This window comes from Haemaphysalis longicornis, unplaced genomic scaffold, assembly GCF_048455015.1.
Source record: "Haemaphysalis longicornis isolate Haplotype H1 unplaced genomic scaffold, Haemaphysalis longicornis Haplotype H1 scaffold_2, whole genome shotgun sequence".
NCBI lineage: Eukaryota > Metazoa > Arthropoda > Arachnida > Ixodida > Ixodidae > Haemaphysalis > Haemaphysalis longicornis.
In genome coordinates this window covers 129,236,617-129,258,128 of record NW_027526295.1, presented here as the reverse complement: position 1 = coordinate 129,258,128, position 21,512 = coordinate 129,236,617, and the positions used below count along the sequence as shown (strand labels likewise).

Genomic DNA, 21,512 nt, shown 5'->3' with positions numbered 1-21,512 from the left:
CCGTACTTTTGCTTCCGTCGATGCTTGGTGCGTCGGTGATACCGGTGATACCTTCGCTTTGTGGAGTCGCGCCAGGGCAAGTGGCTTGTCTCGACCGTCGTCTGTCCTGGATGACTTGCAAGTGCTCGTGCTGGCGTCTCGTGAGATGTGCGTCGGATCGCTGTTCTTTCCTTGGGGGATATCTGGTATCATATGGGTCTTGTTATGAAGGGAGGGCAGCGATTCTTTTTCACGGGGCTTTTCCTTCCTTCGTCGTTTTCCCCATCAGTCGGCAATTTTAAATGCACTTCCGTGTAGCCGTCTTTGTGGCACCTGCTTTTTGTGGGTCCATCTTGCTTCGCTTTTTCTGTTTTGACACCGGCGTTTAAAGATCTCCACGTTGTGCCTTGGCCAACACAATCCCCGTGGAAGCTGTGCTGCTGTGATGACGACATGTATCAGGTGTCTCCATCGGTGAGCCTAGGTTTCCTTTAGGGTGTCGATATTTAAGCTACTTTGTTAACCTCTGGTTTTTGTGCTGCGTAATTAAGTCGTTCATAGCGCGCTGATCTCCCCGCATCGGAAAGACTGCACGAACAAGACGACTAGTCAGATGCCCCCACTGCGTTGCCGTTACTCCTATGACTAGTTCGGTAAACTTCCTCGTTGGAAGCGAAATTCTCTGAGCAGTCAACACAAGTGGCTGCCTCTACTCCGTCAGCTGATGCTATAATTCCTTGTGAAAGAGCAGCTGGTTGGGTGACTCTTGGTTCCTGATGAGCTTCTTTCAAAGGCATCGTCAAACCACTGTTTCTGCTGAGGAGATCACCGTTCTGCAAAGCCGATTCGTTGATGTTTGCGGTACCGTCCTCTTCCTCCGGGGCTATTTTTACAGTGTCATGGGTAGACTGCTTTTGCAATTCCGGGAACAATCGGTCCATTTGAAATTTGTTAGCAGGACAGAATCATCGAATTCATATGATGCTTCACATTGTTTTGTGAAATCATCCAGGCCGACAAGTTCCTCAATTCTGCTATCCAGCTTCGTTATAATCATGTGTTTTTCGATTAGGCTTTTCTTGAGCAACATCTGCGTAAGATTGGGCTTCGGCATTCATCTCTGTCCTGATGTCCTTAATCACTGCAATTGTGTCGCTTCGGATGAGGGTTCGTCCTTCGTACACAGACTCCATGCCCGTGCTCGGCGTCGTTAGTGTCGGTTTGCCTTCGAGAACGGTCATGGCCGGTGGAATCGAAGCATTTGTCCCTTGGTCTCTGCAGAGCTTTCACTAAGAATCGGTAAGGTGGAAGGTCGAACCGGTTTATTCCGCTGATTCCCAGACACGTCCGTTCAGAGTCGGTGCAGCGTCGTTGAGGGCGTGGGATCCGGTACACGTTTGGCGCGTCCTGAATTCCTTGGGTTTTCTTGGCGGACGCTTGCGTTCAAATGTCAGGAGCAGCAGTCCAGTGCCATCGCAGCCGTATCACTCACGTCATCGTTGATGGCGGTCCGCACATTTCCACACTGGTCACGGCACCATTTTTGTTGAAGAAACGGAAGCGGGGATCGCGGTACATGATTGAGTCTTTTTAAATGCGGATGCAACTTCACATGATGGGGATATTTGGGGGCAGCTGCCACTAGCCACTTCTTTCTCTAATACTTTCAGTAGTAGTCATGCCTATATGTAGCGTTTTCCGCCTCGCGGTATTTGGGGTCCCGACAGGCATCGCTATTGCGCGTGCCGTGCGGCCGGATCGTCGTCTGTGGTCCCCTTTGGCCGCGTTCTAGGCCGCTTCCGGCTTTTTTTATAAGACTAGGCTTAACTGTGCAACAAGCAATGTGGAAAAGCCAGCTAAAACCAAGCATACGCATATCTCTAATATTAATGTCGCCTTCACTTCTAAACACAAGTGCTCTGTTTAGAAGACATTATTCAGGGGCAATACACGCCATCTTATAATAAAACATCAAGCGCAGGAGGCGAAAGGTGGCTGAAGGGAGACGGGACAAAATTGCCGAAAGAAGACGAGATAACTGCGAGTATGTTCGTTTCGATGTAGGTGGGATAACACACAGTAAAAAAGCCCCAAAGACCAGAAGGTCGTGTACAGTCCACAAGAGCGGGGACTGGTGTGGCTAACGTGTATCTAAAAAAACGACAGACAAGGGGCAGCCTTTCTATGCGCGCACCGCAAGCAGAAGCTGCGGAGTTGTTTTAAAAGTTCACATCGTTCAACGCCTGTTGCGTTTCCACGTCCCCAGTGAGCTCAAAGTACTCTAACCTTGTTTTAACATATTATTCATGTAGGCATGTCGGAGAGCTTGGTTATTCGTGTTGAACGCCGAAAATAGATGCAAAATAACGAAACAACGAGAAATCTGTCGTCGATTATTTTCTGCCTGCCGAAGTGGGTAAATGGGTACGGTATTGATCTTCTGAGCATGAGGTCTCACTTTCGGTCGCGGCAGCATGAAGCAGAAAACAAAGTACACGTGTGTAGCGATTTTTCGCCTGTTGGGAAACCTCATGAGGTCTAAGTTATGCCGTAGTCTTTCCCTGCAGCGCGTCTTATACACCATGAAACACAAAAATTGGATAATTTTTAGCGATAATAGCCAGGACTTGCGTATTCTGATCATGCCTGCCTTCTCCTCTTTTGTCTACAAAGCTTCACTTACGGGCGAGCGCCGATTCTCCCGAGTCGTACGCACTCCAGCAGCGACGAGAAGATGGCGCTGTCGCCCGCGGCGCCAGCGTGGTCTCCTGATGACCAGCGGTGAAGCGCGTAGAGTACGTCCACTTCGTCACGGATGTTCAGTTCATCAGAAGACAGCAGCTCGTGCAGCAGTCCCGGTGAAGTGTGCAGGAATTCGTCGCTTGAGGGCCACACCTGCGACACCAAAACGGATAAGCACGGAGAGGACAGTGGTGTGAGCTATGTGACTTAGGGAAAATATTGGCACCATTACCATTGCGACGATCTTTTTATCGTGATAGCACTAAAATAGCGCAGAGCTGCCCGGCAACAGCTGGGTCCCCCAAAGAAAAGATGTGTACAATCCGATATTTTAGACGTGTATGTCGACGTCGACGCACGGTTCAGTGGCACGTTGGGGAAGGCCGAGAGGAAGACCGTTCAAAAAACAAAGTACCGGGTGACCCTGATCCGTCTAACCCTTGGATTCAGATGTTGATTGATTGTAAGGTTTTAACGCGGCGACGCAACGCAGGCGATGAGGCGCGCTGTAGTGAGGGACTCCGGATTAATTTTGACCACCTGGGCATCTTTAACGTGCGCCGAAATCTCATACACACGGGCGTTTTTGCTTTTCGCCTCCATACTTCAGATGTTGCCGACCGCCGCTAAAGAATGGTGAGGGGCACTAATCCCATTACGTTTTTGGCCGGGGCATCCCACACACAGCATATGATTTGCCTGAAATACAGTATCAGGAGTCTGTGCAGCGCGTAGCACCTCCTGTGGTACTGTTCAACCATGAGTGTTCAAGGGAAATCCTATCTAAGGGCTCTTCGCCCGCAAGGACCGCCAAATACGTATTGGTAGTGGTGGGTAGGTGAGGGGATGGAATCGAGCTTATTCCTCGCACAACGCATGTGCATTGCATTTCCAACGACAATATTTTAGATGCGACGCTGAGAGGAGCATCTCTTGCCGGCGGCCCTGTCCTGCGTCCGTCGTCGTCGTCCGCGTCCGCACAGCTGCGTCTCTCCTCCGCTCACCCCCTCTCCTCTCTCCGATAGCGAACACTCTCGCCCAACATCGGCGGGCGCGTGGCGCAGCGCACTCTCACTCCGCCGGTGGGCTGAGCTGCGTGCGGCGCGGCGCGCTGTGCGCATGTGCAGTGCACTCTCCGCGGTCTACTCTCCTTCGGGCGCGCTGAGCATATAAGCGGAGTGCCGCGCGCCGGCCGGTCTCTCCGTTGACGGTCGTCCGCGCTACGCTTGCTCTATCTCTCTCTCTCTCTCTCTCTCTATCTCTCTCTATCTATCTATCTATCTATCTATCTATCTATCTATCTATCTATCTATCTCTCTCTCTCTCTCTCTATCTCTCTCTATCTATCTATCTATCTATCTATCTATCTATCTATCTATCTATCTATCTCTCTCTCTCTCTCTCTCTCTCGCATTACCCGACGATTGCTCACGCAATTCGAGTAATCGACCCAACGGAAACGCACAATGGAACCCCCTTCAGCGTCGCATCACACCAGGGTTCCCGCGAGGGGAGGTGGGCGTAATGTTTTTTTTTTACAACACGAGGAATGTTTAATTCCCTTTTTTTTATTCTCATTCTTATCCCTCTAGACCAATTTTTTCCCATTGCCTTTTCCAAGAACCTACCGACCATGGAAAGCGAGCTTCCGACGTGTTTTTGTCTCCTTGAATAAACAGAGGCTCGTTGCCGCTTTATAGGTTCTCCGATCCTCCTCCGCGACCCGCACTCTAATGGCAGTGTTCTCATGTTCAGCGCTGCAACACTTAAGTCATTGGGAAAGCGCGGATGGGAGAGTAAAATGTTTATTCGGCCTTATCAAAAAGGTGAAGACGGAAGTTCTCAGTTTATGTTTGCAGCTCGTACTCCCAGTGTTTCGCTTCGCTCTTACAAGTCTAAAACTACCGTCATCAAGGTGCACAACACAACATGCTCGACGAGGTGCATTGGCAAATGCTTACTCCGGGCATATTAGGCTCAACGTTTGGGTGGCTTATCGCCGGACCTAACAACGGCGATAGCACATTCTCGGAGGGCTGTGTTGACAAACGCTTACTCCCGGGATGTTTGGTGTCATTCATGTTCCAGTGCCCAAAAAGTGTTACACGAGTACAGAGCACCCGTATTCGTGGCGGACCAATGCACACACTTAGGTTTTTTTCGTTACCTGCAAGTCTAAAAACTCACCCGCGGTTACATACGCACACAGAATCACATACGCAGAGATGGTGCATAGGCCAATGCTTTCTGAGGAATTATCCGTGTCGTACCAGTCCAAACACTCACACGTTGTTGCCAACATATAGCACTCAGAATAGGTTCAGTGTTACAAAGCCCACACGACGCTCATGCGTGTCCAAACACCTTCACAGCATGGATTGTTCGCGGATTTTCTATTAGCCGTTTCCCGTTTATTATTACTTTGAAATGATGTCTAGTTTTCTTTACCCGCGGCGGCCCTAATTATAGTTTTCTCGCCCCCGCCCTTTTTCTTCTACATTGGCAGTGTGCGGGAGACACTGTGCCGCATCACTCTCGCTTGCCATTTTGGAAAAAAATGCTGCCCATGAGATGCCAAATTCCTAGCTACTTTAGTACACGGTGAGTACATCGTAAACGGGAGAAGTACATCGTTAACAGAGGAGGTAGAGGAATAAACTTTATTTGCAATATGCAATCTAAGGACGGGTGGTGTCCATTGGTCGCAGCCAAGCACTGACTTCGGCAGCTCGTTTTATCAGTGCTTTCTGGACAGGGGGTCAGAGCCGCCCAACGCCGTCGTCCATTTACCAGTAGAGGGTGTTAGGGATGAGGGGTACGGGTGACACGCCCACATAGTGTAGAAGATGGTGTCATCTCCGCAGAGGGGCATAGGGGAGATTGGCAAGGCTATATGCGATGAAGTTGTTTGGGGCACGGAAGGGTGCTCCTCTAAAGGAGCCGCCACATGCGTTTCCCTTTGCAGAAAGTAAAAGGCGAGCTGTAGGATATTTTTCGGGAAGGAGGCGGCTGTGCGCAGTGAGAGCCGTGTACGTAATGTTAGGACCGTGTCATCCCAGCGCTGACACCAGTTGTTGCGACCGAGTGGGGGCACCCAATCCGAGCTCCGTGGCCTCCGACATACGAGTGGTAGCGCGTACGATGCGAGCCGCCAGCCGCTGTTGCAGCCGTGAAGAAGTCCAGAAGCCGTAGGCTAACGTAACTGTTTACTTCATAGCGAGAGGTGAACCGAAGCCAAAGAACAATGCCCCGACGGGCAAGGTTACAATACAGGACTCGAGCAGAGCGACAGCATCGATTCGCTGCTCTAACAGGAATGGTTTACAGCGCTTGCGCAGCTCTATTTATACCCAAAAGCCGTAACGGTCAAAACTCCAACAAGCTTCAACACGCCACGAACTTCACAGACACACACAACGCTTTTTCCAGAGTTGGTTAGTCGTCGGTAGCCTCGGCGCACGTTGAGTCCGAGAGAGGGGAAATAGGAGGAGTCCGTTGCGATCGACGGGGCCTCTGTGCCCTTGAAGAGCGTTGAGACGGGCCTCGCCGGCAGCCGCCGAAGTTTCTAAATGCGCCGAAAGCGAAGTGTCTCGTCTGACTCGGCTTGTCTATACTTGTCACCGACATGGTGGCACCTGACGGCAGAAAGGCGCACGCAGTGGCTTCGCCGCACAGCCGAGGAGTGATGCGGGAAAGTACGGCGGCTCTGGCCGATTCGTAACAGTAAAAAGGCTATCTTGAGTGGATTGCGCTCCGTGTTAAGGGGAAAGGCACACCCGTTGTCGCTTTATTTGTGAGCCTTGTTTTAATAATGTCAGCAAAGTGAAATTTATACTTCTTTGGGAGGAAGTGCTTGTATCGTATGCAGTGTAGGCTCCATGCACTTTAACCGCTTGTACTCGTTATTGATACGCAAGTTAAGCAGAAGAGCTCCTGCCTCACTCCCGCTATCTGTATAAATAATCAACGCGGAATTACCTGTTGTTCTTTTCTGTAGTGCTCTCGGTGCGTCTTAAATCTCATACAGTGCTAACAACTCTAACTAAAATTTATTTCATGTTGCTCATTCTGGGTATAGTCAGCGAGGTTTTGAAAATGTTCCTACGCCGGTGCTTCGCTGAATATTTGAGGTTAAACTCACCTCACGGAAATGTTTTCGTACGTAGGAAAGCGCAGCGTGGCAGAAGCTCTTGCAGTGCTCGAATCGCGTGACTGCAAGTTCGGCGATTCCCAGGCAGTTGTCCGGCTCCATGGTATGCAGAAGCTGTGCCAGACCCTCATCCCGCGCCGCTTCCATGAGCAGCATGTCGGACGCATCGAGGAGGCGCACCATGTCGTCGCCGTCCTTCACACGCAGCTGCAGCATTTAGCAATAAGAACTATTGTGAAACGAACACCTTTAACGTCAGCAGATTGATCTGGTGACGTATTCTAGCTTTATTTGTGACACCTTCCCCTGTGTATTGTCGAAACAAAAACGTTATAGCGGGAGGTTGCGAAGGGCGCTGAGGTTGCAACATATATATTAAGGCCACTAAAGTTAACGGTGGAATCGTGGTCAGCGGGAATGCACGTAGGTATACCTGGGGCTATGGCTGCAATGCTAGAGCGTCTGAAACAATATTCGGCCAAATGCCCCAACGCCACCAGCGCGTATACAACTTCCCGATGTCCTCAGAACGTATCACTCAGCAGCGTCCTGCTCACCGCTAAATAACGGTAAATCACGCTGACTCACCAGGGGTTAAACCAAAGACGATGAACTATCCTAGAGCATATTACATGCAGTGCGCACCATGCATTTAAAGCAGCCAGATCCTTTGGAGCAACAATCACTCTTAAGAACATGTTGCGATCTTCTAAATGGCCTAAAATACTAGCGGAATCCCGTATCTCCGGTGGGTCAGCAATATTATAAAAAACACAGCCGTTGGTCTCCTTTTTGAGTCCTTTTTTATCATTCTAGTGTTCTGTCAAATCGCCCTAGAACAAAAATGCTGTATACCACAGCTGTGATGGGTTCTTCCTGGAAGCCTGTACTTTGTAAGCGCTTCACCCAGTTCGGCTACGCACGAGGCAAGTCGGCAAAATATTCGCGTCTATCTGCATCGCCCTGTAACCGAACGATCAATAGAGCGAGAAACAGAGCGAGCAGGTTGGCCGCCAGGGGGCCAAGGCCCAAGAGGGACGCGCGCACCTCACGAAAGCTCCGTCCCAAGACAGCCGCGCAGTCAAACATTCGGCCCCAATTCCTGCAACGAACTTCTCTTTTCAAAGAACTGAATGCACGGTGCTCGCCTACACCTCCATCAACGCGGTGACCCGGCTTTTTTGGACTTTCTAAAACATCGAAAGTTCCCAGCAACTGCGCTCACGCAAGAACGTGGCCGGCAGAAGTACCTGCGGTGTTTGCTCACGAAAATGTACACGCAAACACCAGTTCCTTAGGTACACATTATGTGGCAAACGAGCCCACTCTAAATATATTGCCCGGCCCGAGGAGGAGCTACAACTCCTAGTGTCCTACCACATTCCGTTCACATGTTATGTGTGTGAAGAATTACGCGAGCCCACTGAAGCCTTTGGCCTGGCAGACGGGGCCATTTCGGCTGCCTCGGCTCGGCTCGGCTGTACTGTGACGAGGAAACGCTCTCACCCCAACCGGACGACCCTGAGAACCATTTCGAGGAGGCTCGCGGAGGCGGCCGGACATGTAGCGTCAACACAGCGTCACCGGATGGTCCGGCTCGGCAGCGCATCCACACGTGTGGAGCGGCCAGCAGACGACAGCGCGGAAGAACCGAGGCAGATCTCGAGAGGAACACCTCAACACACTCTAGCTCTCGATCGCCCACACTGCCCCCTAAACACCACGGCTCGCTTCTTCGGCGCCTGCACTTGTCACTTACTCACGTGTCGACCACGCCGCGCCGCAAAAGCCATCCTCCTTTCTGGTGCAAACTAAAACCGCGCGACCACGAATTAGCAGTGCCCCGCACGGGGCACCTTGAGTATTCATGGTGACGGTGAGCAGCGACACCGCGGACCCCGAGCTCCCAACATAAGCCGTGTCCAACCGTGGCGAGGTGTTTAAAGGTGAAGGGTAGAAGCCGTAAACGGTGGCCGTCGGAGCCTTGGTCAAGCTCCGGCCGATGGGCTCCCTGCCTGTCTACCAGGCAGGGAGCTCCGGGACCTCTTTGACTACCAGGGTAAGGTCAAAGGAGAAAGTACCCCCGTCTCCCTGCTTTTATACTATGCTTTATGGTATTGTCTAAACCCCCCCCCCCAACCGTGATCGGCCCCCTAAAAGGGGCCGCACCGAAGTATCGTTTCCCCCATTGCCATCTTTAACATTTCCTGAACCAGATCATTACTCTCGATTTCTCGTCATGGAGTCCCTCAATCCAACCCACCCTCTTGCATCTCAGTCAGTCTTCTTGATCGCCAAGTATCTTGAAGCCATAATAGGAAAATCGTATAAATGCAAAAAACCAAGATCTGGTGAACTCCTAATCGAAATAAATGACAAGCAGCAGTCCACAAAGCTTCTAGCTCAGACAAAACTGGCTGATCTAGACATCAGGGTCACACCCCATCGGAGCCTAAACAGCTCGCAGGGTGTGATATCAGAGACAGATCTCTTGAACGAAACGGATGTGGATCTCCTTGCCGGCTTGAAGGATCAGGGCGTCACTGCTGTGAGACGCATCACCATCTGCAGAGACGACAGGGAGATTCCCACCAAGCACATCATCTTGACCTTTGACCGCGCAGTTCTCCCACAACACATAAATGCAGGTTTTATTCGTTGCTCCATCCGTCCGTACATCCCGAACCCGCGGCGCTGTTTTAAGTGCCAGCGGTTCGGGCACGGTACGAACTCTTGCCGTGGCCGAACGACGTGTGCAAAATGCGCGGCGCACGATCATCCGAGCGAGAACTGCTCATCCGAAACCCTCACTTGTGTAAACTGCGGGGGGCCGCATGCAGCATACTCCCGCAAGTGCGAAAAATTCCAACTCGAAAAAAAGATAATAAACATTAAGGTCACTGAGAACATCACCTTTCCAGAGGCGCGGAAGAGGTTCGCCTCTTTCCCTCTGGGGAGGTACGCCGACGCAGCTCGCCGGGGGGCGGAGCGGCGTCTGGTTTCCACAGGGACCCAGTTCAGCGAGTCTGACCTGGTCCCTCCACCGCCCCCCCCTGGGTTAGCTCTGGCAGCCCAACCCGCCACCACGCCGCTTTCTGAGGCAGCAGAGGTTGTGGTGCCAACCTCTTCCGTTGGGACCGGTGCCGCTCCCGCCTCTGTCTCCCCGTCCTCCAGTGCGTTGGAGGGTACCGAGGTGATGGACACCACGGGCCCCGCGCCGGTTCCCACCGCCACCGCACCGCCCGTGCCACCTCTGGCGCCCCGGACGCCCTCGGCGGTGGCGGCTCAAACGAAGGGCTCCCGAGGGGGGGCCAAGTCCGGGGGGCCCGGTACGTCGGGCACCCCTCGGACATCCGACGAAGAGATGGATGTCGGGCCGTTCCTGCTTGCAACGCAGCGCAAGGAACGCGTCCCGACGCCAAAGCCTCCTGACAAGCCAAAAAAGGCGAGAGTCACAGCCCCGAAAGACGACACATAAACAAACACACACACTCCAGTAGCTCTCACACTAAATAATGGGAAGAGAAAACATAATTCAATGGAACTGTAGAGGCCTTCTTAAAAATCTTGACTATGTATACGAAATACTGCATGCTAATCAGCCAAGTGTAATGTGTGTTCAGGAAACACATTTGAATTCCAAGCACACAAATTTCTTGAATAGTTACATGGTCTTCAGAAAGGACAGGGATGGCTGCACACACTCTTCTGGCGGTGTGGCCATAATTGCCCGGAAATCCTTAGCCTGCCACCCTGTCACTCTGAACACTGCCCTTGAGGCTGTAGCAATTCGAACGATATTATTTAATATGTTGATAACGGTATGCTCCATCTACATTCCTCCTGATCATGCACTTTCGAGCTCTGATTTCGAGGCGCTGGTCGACCAGCTGCCCGAACCATACATACTAACAGGCGACCTTAATGCGCACAACTCTCTTTGGGGCTCCTCCAGAACGGATGCCCGAGGTCGCCTGATAGAGAAGTTTCTTACATCCTCCGGAGCATGCCTTTTCAACAAAAAACAGCCTACATACCATAACTTAGGACACAATACATACTCTCACCTTGACTTGGCGATTGGTTCCGCAGTTCTCTTTCCATGTCTTGAGTGGGGTGTGGGCACAGACCCATATGGTAGTGACCATTTCCCCACTTCATTAAGGTATATAGGTATAGGCCCGAGCAGTCCATCTTCCCATAACAGGTTTAATGAATCAAAAGCAAACTGGAGTACATTCACAGAAACATCTAAACTACACCACACAACCATAAAACACCTACACGTGGAGGAAGCAGCCCAACTCGTCGCGGCACACGTAATCGACGCCGCCGAAAAGTCCATGCCCCAGGCCTCCAGTGCGTCCCGCACCCCAAGGAGGCCCTGGTGGAACGAGGACTGTACGCGGGCGCGGGAGGCCCAGAAGAAGCCGTGGGGTGTCCTTCGCCGGTACCCCACGCCAGATAATCTCATTTCTTTTAAACGGGCAAAGGGTCTTGGGAAGCGTGTGCGTCGTGAGGCGAAAAGGGAGAGTTGGCGCGCCTTCCTCACTTCCATCAACTCATACACCGACACTCACAAAGTCTGGACACGAATACGCAAGCTAAAAGGACAACAGACACACAGCCTGCCCCTGGTTAGCACAACAGGGGACACACTCGAAGACCAGGCCAACACGCTTGCACAACACTTCGAACACGTGTCCAGCTCAGCACACTACACCAACACTTTCATTAAACACAAAGCATCATGTGAGAAGAAGTCCTTGCGAGACACTAATAAGTCGAACTCATCCTATAACACCCCCTTTTCAATTCATGAGCTGAAGGTCGCACTCGGTACTTGTAAACCTTCAGCTCCAGGTGCAGACAGGATTTCATACACAATGATACAACACTTACATGCAGACACGTTTGAAACACTTCTTCACCTCTACAATAAAATATTTCTTTCGGGGCACTTCCCACGCTCTTGGAGGGAGGCCATAGTAGTGGCTTTCCTAAAGGAAGGGAAGGACCCTTCCTCTCCTGCCAGTTATTACCCCATTGCCCTGACAAGCTGCCTGTGTAGGTTCTTTGAGAAGATGATAAACAGGAGACTCGTATACTTCTTAGAGTATAACGGTCTTCTCGAGAGCTGCCAGGCGGGCTTTAGGGCAGGGCGATCTACGAACGATCAACTCGTTGCGTTAGAGTCATATATTAAAGATGCTTTCCTCCATAAGCAGTACTGTATGACAGTATTCTTTGATCTTGAAAAGGCGTACGACACTGCTTGGCGGTACGGCATCCTCAGCGATTTGAAGTCCTTTGGTATGTCGGGTAACATGTGGAACACGCTTGCCAGTTACCTCTCTGAAAGAACGTTTCGCGTGCGAGTTGGAACTGCACTCTCTAGAGTTCATGTGCAGGAAAACGGTGTTCCGCAAGGTGGAGTTTTGAGTTGCACTTTGTTTATTGTAAAAATGAACTCTCTTCGGAAGGCTCTGCCACCAACTATTTCCTGCTCAATCTATGTAGACGACGTGCAATTATCCTTTACGTCCTGTAACCTGTCTATCTGCGAGCGCCAAGTCCACCTTGGTGTTAACAAGCTAGCTGGCTGGGCAGATAGCAACGGTTTTAAATTTAATCCAGTGAAGTGTACTTGTGTTTTGTTTTCCAAAAGGCGTGGCATTCGGCCGGATCCAGACATCAAACTCAATGGTGTCTCAATTCCAGTCAGAAATGAACACAAGTTTTTAGGTGTAGTCCTTGACGAAAAGCTCTCGTTCATTCAACATATAAAACAACTTAAACATAAATGCTTAAAGGCCATGAATATACTCAAGGTTCTCTCCCACTCTTCATATGGTGCTGACAAACAACTTCTTTTACGTGTTTTTACTAGCCTGATAGGTTCACGATTAGACTATGGAAGTGTTGTTTATGGGTCAGCAAGTAAGACATCCCTCAAAATGCTGGACCCAGTGCTTCATCTGGGGCTCCGGCTGGCATGTGGCGCTTTCCGGACTAGCCCGGTCGAAAGCCTCTATGTGGAGTGTAATAAGTGGAACCTACAACGTCAGCGAGCATACACAGATCTCCTTTTTGCTTTTAAAATTTCATCTATGCCACACCATCCTTTTAAATCAGCTTTTTATGATACGTCTATGACTGCACTACTCTTAAACCGACCATCGTTCTCTGCGCTCTTCTCTTACAGAGTTAGAGAGGAAGCGTCAGAGCTTTCTGTCTCCTTTTTAGACACCATACAAAGTTCTCAAACAGATTTTATAGCACCATGGCATCTCCGCCCTGTCTTATGGGACACATCTTTCACACATGTAGATAAAAACCGAGCTCCCAGATGTGCAATTCTGCAGCACTTCTTGTATTTGCAGCAGAAGTATCAATTTTCTGAATTTTATGCGGACGCCTCTAAAACTGCAACCTCTGTGTCCTGCGCGGCGCATGGGCCTGGCCTTAATGTCACTAGAACTATTAATAGTAATACCAGTATCTTTACGGCAGAGGCTTATGGTGTACTTCTTGTTGTTAATCATATCCTTCAAAGTCACATCCCACAATCCATTATATATACAGACTCCCTCAGTGTCGTGCGGGCGTTGTCGTCAACAAATTCTTCAAAAAATCACGTTGTAAATATAATAGTCAAGGGTATTATGTCTGTGTATGTCCACAAATTTGAACTAATCCTTTGCTGGGTCCCTGGCCACTGTGGTATAGCCGGGAACGAAGCAGCGGACCGAATGGCTGCTGCTGCTACACTCTTGAATACAGTAGACATAACCACATTACCCTACACTGACGTGAAACCACACATCAGACAACAACTTCGCAAAACATGGCAAACACACTGGAGTGAACAAACAGACAACAAGTTACACGTAATAAAACCTCACTTGGGACCGTACACCACCGACACACGCAATAGATACACTGAAGTCGCCTTGGCCAGATTACGGATAGGGCACACACATGCAACGCACTCGCACCTGCTCACTGGATCTCCAAGACCTCTGTGCAGCAGGTACGGAGAGGCCCTATCCGTAGTGCACATACTAATCACATGCAAGGCACTTCACACAACACGACACAAACACTTCAGAGAACTCTAAAGACAACATATCCCACTACATCCATCGCAGTTTCTAGGTGACGAAGCCATTGTTTCTGTTAAACGTGTGTTTGAGTATTTGTCAGACGTTAAGTTTTTAAACCTCATTTCCTATCACGCATAATCAAATCTGGCCCTATACACCAGCCATCACCATTATCTGTAACTGATTTTACTATGTTCGGTTGACATTTTTTTTTTGTAACCACTTCACTTCATTAAATAAACTTCCCTCTGGCGCTCTTTGCCCTTAGTCGGCCTTGCGCCATAAAAACCCAACCATCATCATCATCGAATTAGCAGTGGCTTAGCTCGGCTATGCCAGAATATACGTAGCGTGAGTTAAGGTTCAGCTGGCTATACTTAGCTTTCCTGGTTGTCTAGGATTAGCTTGCTTATCATGCTTACTGCTGCTTCGATGACCCACACACGGTATACGCATTATGTGACACATGTATTTGTCAAGCGGATCCGGCGCAGCGTCATCAATTGCCCCAGAGCTAAACTGGTTCCACAGGCGCACGCCGGTGTTGCTGGTACGCACGAACCATCGGTTCCACACCCGGCCACCTCTCGCATGATCATCACGTGGACCGGGCCGCCACGTGCCGCGCTTGCGCAGCACGGCTCTCCAGGAGCCACACGAAACTGCTCAACCTCGGCCAGTGTAGCTCACGCTACAAAAACGTCAATTCCACCGCTTGTTTAAGGCTCACAATGACCCATCTTTTCTCACAAGCTTCAACGAATGGTGATCCTTAGAGTAAAAGCTTCTTGCCCGGGAAAAGAAGACGTTTACCGACTACACTGAATCATCTCTTACCGGCTCCCCTCATGAGTTGTGGCAGTATATTAGTTTGCACATGTCACGCACGCGATAGCGTAACAGTTCAAGATAGTGGCAAGTTTGTGTCTGACCCGGAAGGCGTATGTGAACTTTTCGCACGTCATTTTTCTTCGACCTACTCGGCGTCTTCGACAGTGGCAGCGAACTGGTTTTCCAGTGTCATGGGCCAGTATTGCAAACTCCTAAAATGATCCAAAATGATGTCACGTACGCTATGCGCAAACTCCCCTCGAAAAAGTCGGCGGGTTGCGACAGCATTCCTTCCTTCACCGTAAAAGGCTGTTGGGTTGTTTTTGCACCTCTTCTCCGTCAATTCATAGGGACGTCACTTCTTGAGCAACATTTTTAAGACTGGAAATTGGGCGCCTTCTTCCCTTTGCACAAGTATACGCAGGAGCCACAATACCCGGAAACTATAGCCCAATGTCCCTTTTGTCTTACTTTTCTAAAGTCTTCGAAAAAGTCATGCATCGTTACCTTCTAAAAGAAATGGGTCCATTAATCCATCCTAACAAACACGGTTTCATGCCCGGAAGCTCAGTAGAATCAAATCTCGCATGTTTTCTAAACCACATTGGCCCTCCAGTGTTCTCTCACCAACAGGAAGATGCAGTATATTTCGACTGCAGTAAATCCTTCAACGCTGTTAATCATGATTGACTGTTTCGCAAATTGTCCGCATACCGTCTATCAAAAGGCAGGTCTAATTGTGTTTCACCTTCCCGCCTCTCGCGATATCATGGGTACCTCAGGGCACTATACTCGGCCCTCTTAACATTTTGTTGATGATATGCACCCAGTTATTAGGCACTGTTCGCTGTCTCAGTATGCCGATGATACGAAGCTCTATCGCGCGATTTCTTCACTGCACGATCGCGTCCTGAAGCAAAATGATATCAATGCAGTTTCGTCATGGTGCTACAGTAACTATTTAAAGCTCAATCCCTCCAAAACTATTCTGATATTATATAATCGAACGGCTGCCCCGCTCATTTTTCTGTACTCTGCTTCGTGTATCTTTAAAACGCACTACTGTAGTGCGTGGTTTGGGTGTAACGATGGCCGCAAAACTACTTTTCAACTCATGTGAACTAAATTAGCAACTCCAGTCTCCGAACGCTGGGAGTGGTTTCTCGGGCCACCAGTGAATTCAGCGATCGATCATGCTTCGTCTCACTCTACTCAGCTTTAATTTTATCGAAGGTCGACTTTGCCAGTGCAGTTTGAAATTGTATAAAACATTTGTCATCCCTTCGAACAGACAGTATTCAGAAGCGCTTCACTATAATCGTATTTTATCGTTGCTCATCAGTGAGCCATTGTCGGCTCGGTGGGCTTCTCAAGCTCCTGAAACTTTATGAGCTATGTATTGGGGCTCCAGACGTGACCTATTTCTTTTTAGCTGCATTCATTCCAAGTTTGAGTGCCCTTGCCTTGTAAGCTCTGTTCACCGGCGAGTTCCAAGCAGACCCCTGCGGCTTCATAGCTGCTTTCATGTTAACAGAACGCTGACCCTAGCACCAGCCAACATGCCTTCAACACTGTTTTTATCTTCTATTGACATTTTTAGCAATTACATGGTTCTTTTTAGGCGCTCCTTGAAAAATCTGACATTTGAATGCACTCGCACCTGCATTTTTCCCTATGCACTTTTCCCTCTGCCTTGAAACATCTGAGTGCATTTGAATGCACTCGCACCTGCACTTTCCCCTCCACTCTTGTGTTTCTGCGCTGAAAGCATCACCTTGCTTATGCTTGTATGTGTTGAATTCTCTACACATGACCTCCAGGCTCTTGTCGTTCAGAAAGTGCTTTTGCCTTTTTTGATCACCCTTCTCTTTTGTATATATCTGCACATTTATTGTTACCGGTTTTTTATTAATTTCATTTCCTATATGTTGTCTTTGTATAACTTATATTCATGTGCACAGTGCATCACCCGACAAGACCCTGCTCTGTTGGTGAGCACTTTAAGTAAACAAATAAAGTGGAGCAAAGACTCGAGAGCGCTGCCTCCACGACGCGCCGTTGCCAGTGAGACAAAACGAAGCGCGGCTCGCCAGCCGCCTTTCCTCGACGGGCCTCGCCATCGTTTGTACGCGTTGAACAATCGAACCTGCAGCCAATGCAGGCCGAAGGAATGGAAACGACAGCGACTAAACGCCGATATGCGTGGACAAGAAAGTAGAGACGGGCGGCCAAATCCACCATTAAAGCGAGAAACCATGACTTGGTAGGCGGTTAGAGTGGTATGCACGGTTGGCACTGTGTACAAGTGACACGCGAGGAACTATGTCTTTCGGTCTTTTGACGCATGAGCGAGGCGTGCAAATTATGCCGAGCATCGAATTGGCGAAAGGGACGAGATGCTGAGGCACTCATCAATATCTACCAATAGATCTTCAAGTAATTTTAACAGCAAACATCTTGCAGTCCTAATCTATGGGTTGCCAATCAAAGCTATAGACGTTTTGCTTCTTTTATACCAGCTCACCCACCTCATCTGTGTAGTAGAATGACACGAGGGCGTTGAGAGTGGGCAATGCAACTCCTCGGAGCACGACTTCTCTTCGGTCACCGTAGTCCTCGCTGAAGAGGGCGCCAAAAAAGGGGCTTGTGGTGCACAGAAAGGCGCGATGGCCCCAGAAATCCCCGCCATCCTCCGTGCAGATCCGGCAGTCGCTAAATGGGGCCTTCTCGGGGAGCCCCGGGTCTCTGCTGCTGCGGAGCCTGGCCATGTCTGTCTTTTCTTCTTTCTCACCAAACGCCGAATTTTTTATCAGGTTCATCTTCTTCTCTTACTCCAACCGTTCTTTTCTCGTACAATTTTTACGTACTTCGTTATGCTGGAGTCAGCTTATTAGAGTAGTCAGGAATACTGTTTTACAAATATTATCATTATTCTTAGTATTATTCATGTTTATTTTCCGCCATGACCGTGCCTCTCTGCATGGTAAACGACGGGGTGGTGGTGTGCTTGCTGCCCTACATGGTTCCATTAAGTGTAAACGGCCTCGATCTTGTATCAGAAAGTAAGCGTATTTGGATAGGGGTGCATTACTAGGGGCGATCGCCTCCTTGTGTGTACCTGCTACATATCACCAAAAACACAAGGCATCCTGAACTTAATAGAAAGTACTGTAATATCCTGTAATATCAACTAGTGTAGGGCCGTTCAAGCAGAACCAATCGTTTTTGGTGAGGCAAGGAGAGTGAGGGTGCGTTGTGCCATGTTTATGTTCGTCAGCTTGTTAACCGATCTTTGTTTTTACGGGATGCAAATGACCTTTTACTGCCCACCTCTTTACAAATTGTACGGTCCAAGGCATTCCTGACATTCATTATTGTTCTCTGTGCAACTTCCACAGTCACTGATTGTGCATCGCTTCTGCTACCTCGCTCAGCGGAGCCACCCCCACGGCACCTACCTCTGGCCACGGAAAATCGGCCTCTAGGGTGCATAAAAGCATTCACCATCATGCCTACCATGCCAACCCACCGCTTCCTCTTGACTCGATAGGTGGACGTCAAGCTCATGTTGATGCAGGGGTAGCGGACAGCATCATCCACACAAGCCTTGTCTGCCCTGGAATATCATTAACCAGACACGCACGTGTATCACGGAGGCGCTACTTCGTTGTGTGTTGGCGAAGCTGGTTGCCATTCGTAGTGGCCTGTGTGCTTTAGCTACTGAGCTCTGCTCTTGCCCAACACGGTGGTATGTAATATACACCGACTCCACCCAGGCTACTTGAGAGCCCCGGTGCATAAACAGTACACTGGGTATCATATGCAAGGTGGACGAAGTACTGGAATCGTTTCCGTGCCCTTTTCGCGTCCACTGCGCCCGCCAGGACACGACCGCGCATGCTCTCGCAGACTCGGCCACTCATAACCAATCAAGTGGTGTAACGGCTTCCGCTTTCGCAAAAAAGATTTGCTTCGGCGCCCCACGCGTGCCCTTCTCCTTCCGCGTGTGGTTGATCACTGCTAAGCAATGGCCATAGGAGTGGTCACCAATCAAATAAATACTATCGCCTCCTGCTCTATCCACACGAGGCATTATGTGGTTGGAGAAGAAGCGGCCATTGGACTAGACATGGTTTCCTCCACAAAAATCAAGACAATCATCAGCGACTCCAAGTCAGCGGTGCTAAATTTCTAACGGGGACACATATCAAGGGAGGCGTCCGTAATCCTAATTTCTGGTTTTACAGGGAACGTCTTTGCTCACGAAGCCTCTAAAGGCTTCACCGACCGAGCGGACGGCCCCTCTGATGAGGAACCCGTCCCCATATCGGACAGGGATAGGCTATTGTCATTCAGTGAAATTTCCGATCATTATCGTTTATCCCGAGCCCGCTTCTCAACAGCCCACCCATCTCTCATAGGCAACATTGGGTGGTCTGGTGACGCCTACAGAGCCACTCATATCCAAACCCACTTGTTTATAGCTATTGCTACCTTAACGGGGCGCAACTACCCCGAGTGTCATACATGTCAGGAACGAGCGTACCTAGCGCACATGTTATGGCAATGTCCGCAGGCGATCACAAATGGTCACACAATCATCAACAGTGGGAAGTGACAGACCCTGCTGCTCAGCTCCCGCTAGGTCGGAACTGAGCAGGACGACCATGTGGCCAGACCCCGAGGGTTCACGGCCGACGACTATGCATCACAGTTGGCAAACTGAATAAAATTTATTCTCTCTCTCTCTCTCTCTCTCTCTCTCTCTCTGTCGCGTAGTTAATCAACTAAAAGAACTCAGAGAGATTGCCAGAATGTCAGGTAGGCCTTTTTCCACAGTAAACTGAATAATTCAGGCTTTTCGGGTCGACGATCGCGCAGGAAACCTGCCACGTTCATGCAGACCGATAGCGACCACGGAAAGCGGAGATATGGTCATGATGAAGGGAGGAAAAAATTGTATAAGAGATCATGTCAGCGCAAAATGCACTGGATGAGAGTGACTCCCCCTTCACAGGTGTCCATATGCGTCCTCAAACACCTGTTCCCTCATAAAATTGGCCTATAGGCTCTTTGCAGTGTCCCTCCCTACGGTAATCTTTAGTAAAAGGCGAAGGATTATTGCGCGGATTTGAGGAGAGACCTGAGCGGTTGGTTTTGGAGCCTCGGCTTCGTGTTCTTTCATTTTTCTAATCGGCATTAACCTGCTATAGCCTAGCTGGTGTAGGGTTGTTCCCCTTTTTATATAGGTTGATTTTGTTTTTGTAGGGAACATTAATTTTTCCCCTTTTTTCCATATGCGCCCTTCCCCACCTGGCCCCTGATAACCAGCCGCAGCTGATGATCCAAGGCGGGGCTGGACAGCAAGATCTCCCATTGCTCGCTAGGGAAAAGGGTGGGGTTATTAGGCGAGGGGAAAATGAGATGTCCTTTCGTGGTGGCTTGATTAGCATGCCTGGCATTGCCAGAAAATGCGTGTTTTGCGTATCGCTCAACCATTGTAGTAACACGCTTGCACTAATAACGAGGCTGTGTCTATATTGTAGTCCGGCGATACAATAAGTGGTGCACTAAAGCTATGTGCATAGGCTGTTCACGAAAAATTCCGTGTGTGGCACTAATTCGCTCTTTCTAGCCTAAGATCAGGACTTATGCCAGCCTAATCTTAAAAATTCGAATCTCGTTCAGCGGCACTCCTATGTCTTCAGAACTGGAGCCATATTATGGGCTAAGCTATTCTGAGCGGGCGTCATCTCGACAACAGTAAGTTTATTAGGATGCTATAAAATCATTTGCAGTTCATCAGAAACCATTGGAAAAACAGAGAACACGCCTCTGAACCGAAGCGTCAAGTATCCTCCAAATAAATTGAAAGAAAGATTGATTGCATGTTCGAAGCCAATAGAGTTCTTTATTGTCATTTTAACACCACATACAGCATCACTTTTTACCCATGACTTTTTGTGATGCCCCATTATCGTTAGTGTACCTAATACGCTTAATTCGTGAAGCTTAGATACAAAGGAGCCATTTTCTAAAATGAGTCATAACTTTATAAACAGTAACTTATTCGCAATTTCTGAAGATGGGGTCCTTTCTTGCAGCTAATTCAGCGAGGAAACTCTGGTGAAGATTCGGCAGGTATACCAACACGCTTCATGCTCTGGTTCAGGAAACGGAGTGTTCTACCTATTTCCCGCCGAAACCTCCGCCTTCACTGTAAGCAATCGACTGAGAAATAAGCAACAACCACTTGTGAACAAGTGATGCGAGTTACGTCTTTGCAGGCCTAGCTGACTGTGCATATAGGGCTCCTGCACTGGAGTGATAATGATGATCATCGTTAGACTTTATATCTGGACGTCTTTTGTTACCAACCGACTTGCCTGTATTATTCTACTTATTTGCCATACCCATAACTAACCTAATAGATTTTCCCCCCTCCTGCCGGTTTTAAACTCCTATCGGCTCCCCCCCTTCCTGCTCTTGCACACCTGTTTACCACCCCCCCCCCCCCTTTCTGTTCTAAATTCTAATTCGGTATATTACTCATCGTACGTACCACTCTCTTCCCTACTTTGCTTCCACCACCCCTCCAGCCGCCTCTTCGTCATCTGTATGTCCCTGAAGTTGAGGCTCCCCCTCACACCAAATCCCAAAGCCTCCGTCAACGTCGCTTCCCCATCGTCCCGCCGCGATCGTAT

At 49.4% G+C, this 21,512-nt stretch overlaps 1 protein-coding gene and 1 pseudogene across 1 annotated transcript; both read right to left on the bottom strand.

The window, feature by feature from the left end:
• Nucleotides 1-2,658: 2,658 nt before the first annotated feature.
• LOC144168283 (kelch-like protein 20) lies at nucleotides 2,659-17,576 on the bottom strand. The gene is made up of 3 exons (XM_077697296.1): nucleotides 17,337-17,576; nucleotides 6,863-7,078; nucleotides 2,659-2,874 (listed from the first exon to the last, which is right to left on the bottom strand). The coding sequence occupies exons 1-3, from the start codon at nucleotides 17,574-17,576 to the stop codon at nucleotides 2,659-2,661; spliced, it is 672 nt and encodes a 223-aa protein (XP_077553422.1).
• Nucleotides 17,577-19,840: 2,264 nt separating this feature from the next.
• On the bottom strand, nucleotides 19,841-19,959 carry LOC144171258 (U5 spliceosomal RNA; annotated as a pseudogene).
• Nucleotides 19,960-21,512: the final 1,553 nt, after the last annotated feature.

Excerpts from the sequence above, each read along its gene's own strand:
- LOC144168283 (XM_077697296.1), bottom strand. The coding sequence starts at position 17,576 with ATGGCCAGGCTCCGCAGCAGCAGAGACCCGGGGCTCCCCGAGAAGGCC. Across the intron at positions 7,079-17,336 it reads CATTCTACTACACAGATGAG|CTGCGTGTGAAGGACGGCGA; the intron begins GTGGGTGAGCTG and ends TAAATGCTGCAG. Across the intron at positions 2,875-6,862 it reads TACGAAAACATTTCCGTGAG|GTGTGGCCCTCAAGCGACGA; the intron begins GTGAGTTTAACC and ends TTGGTGTCGCAG.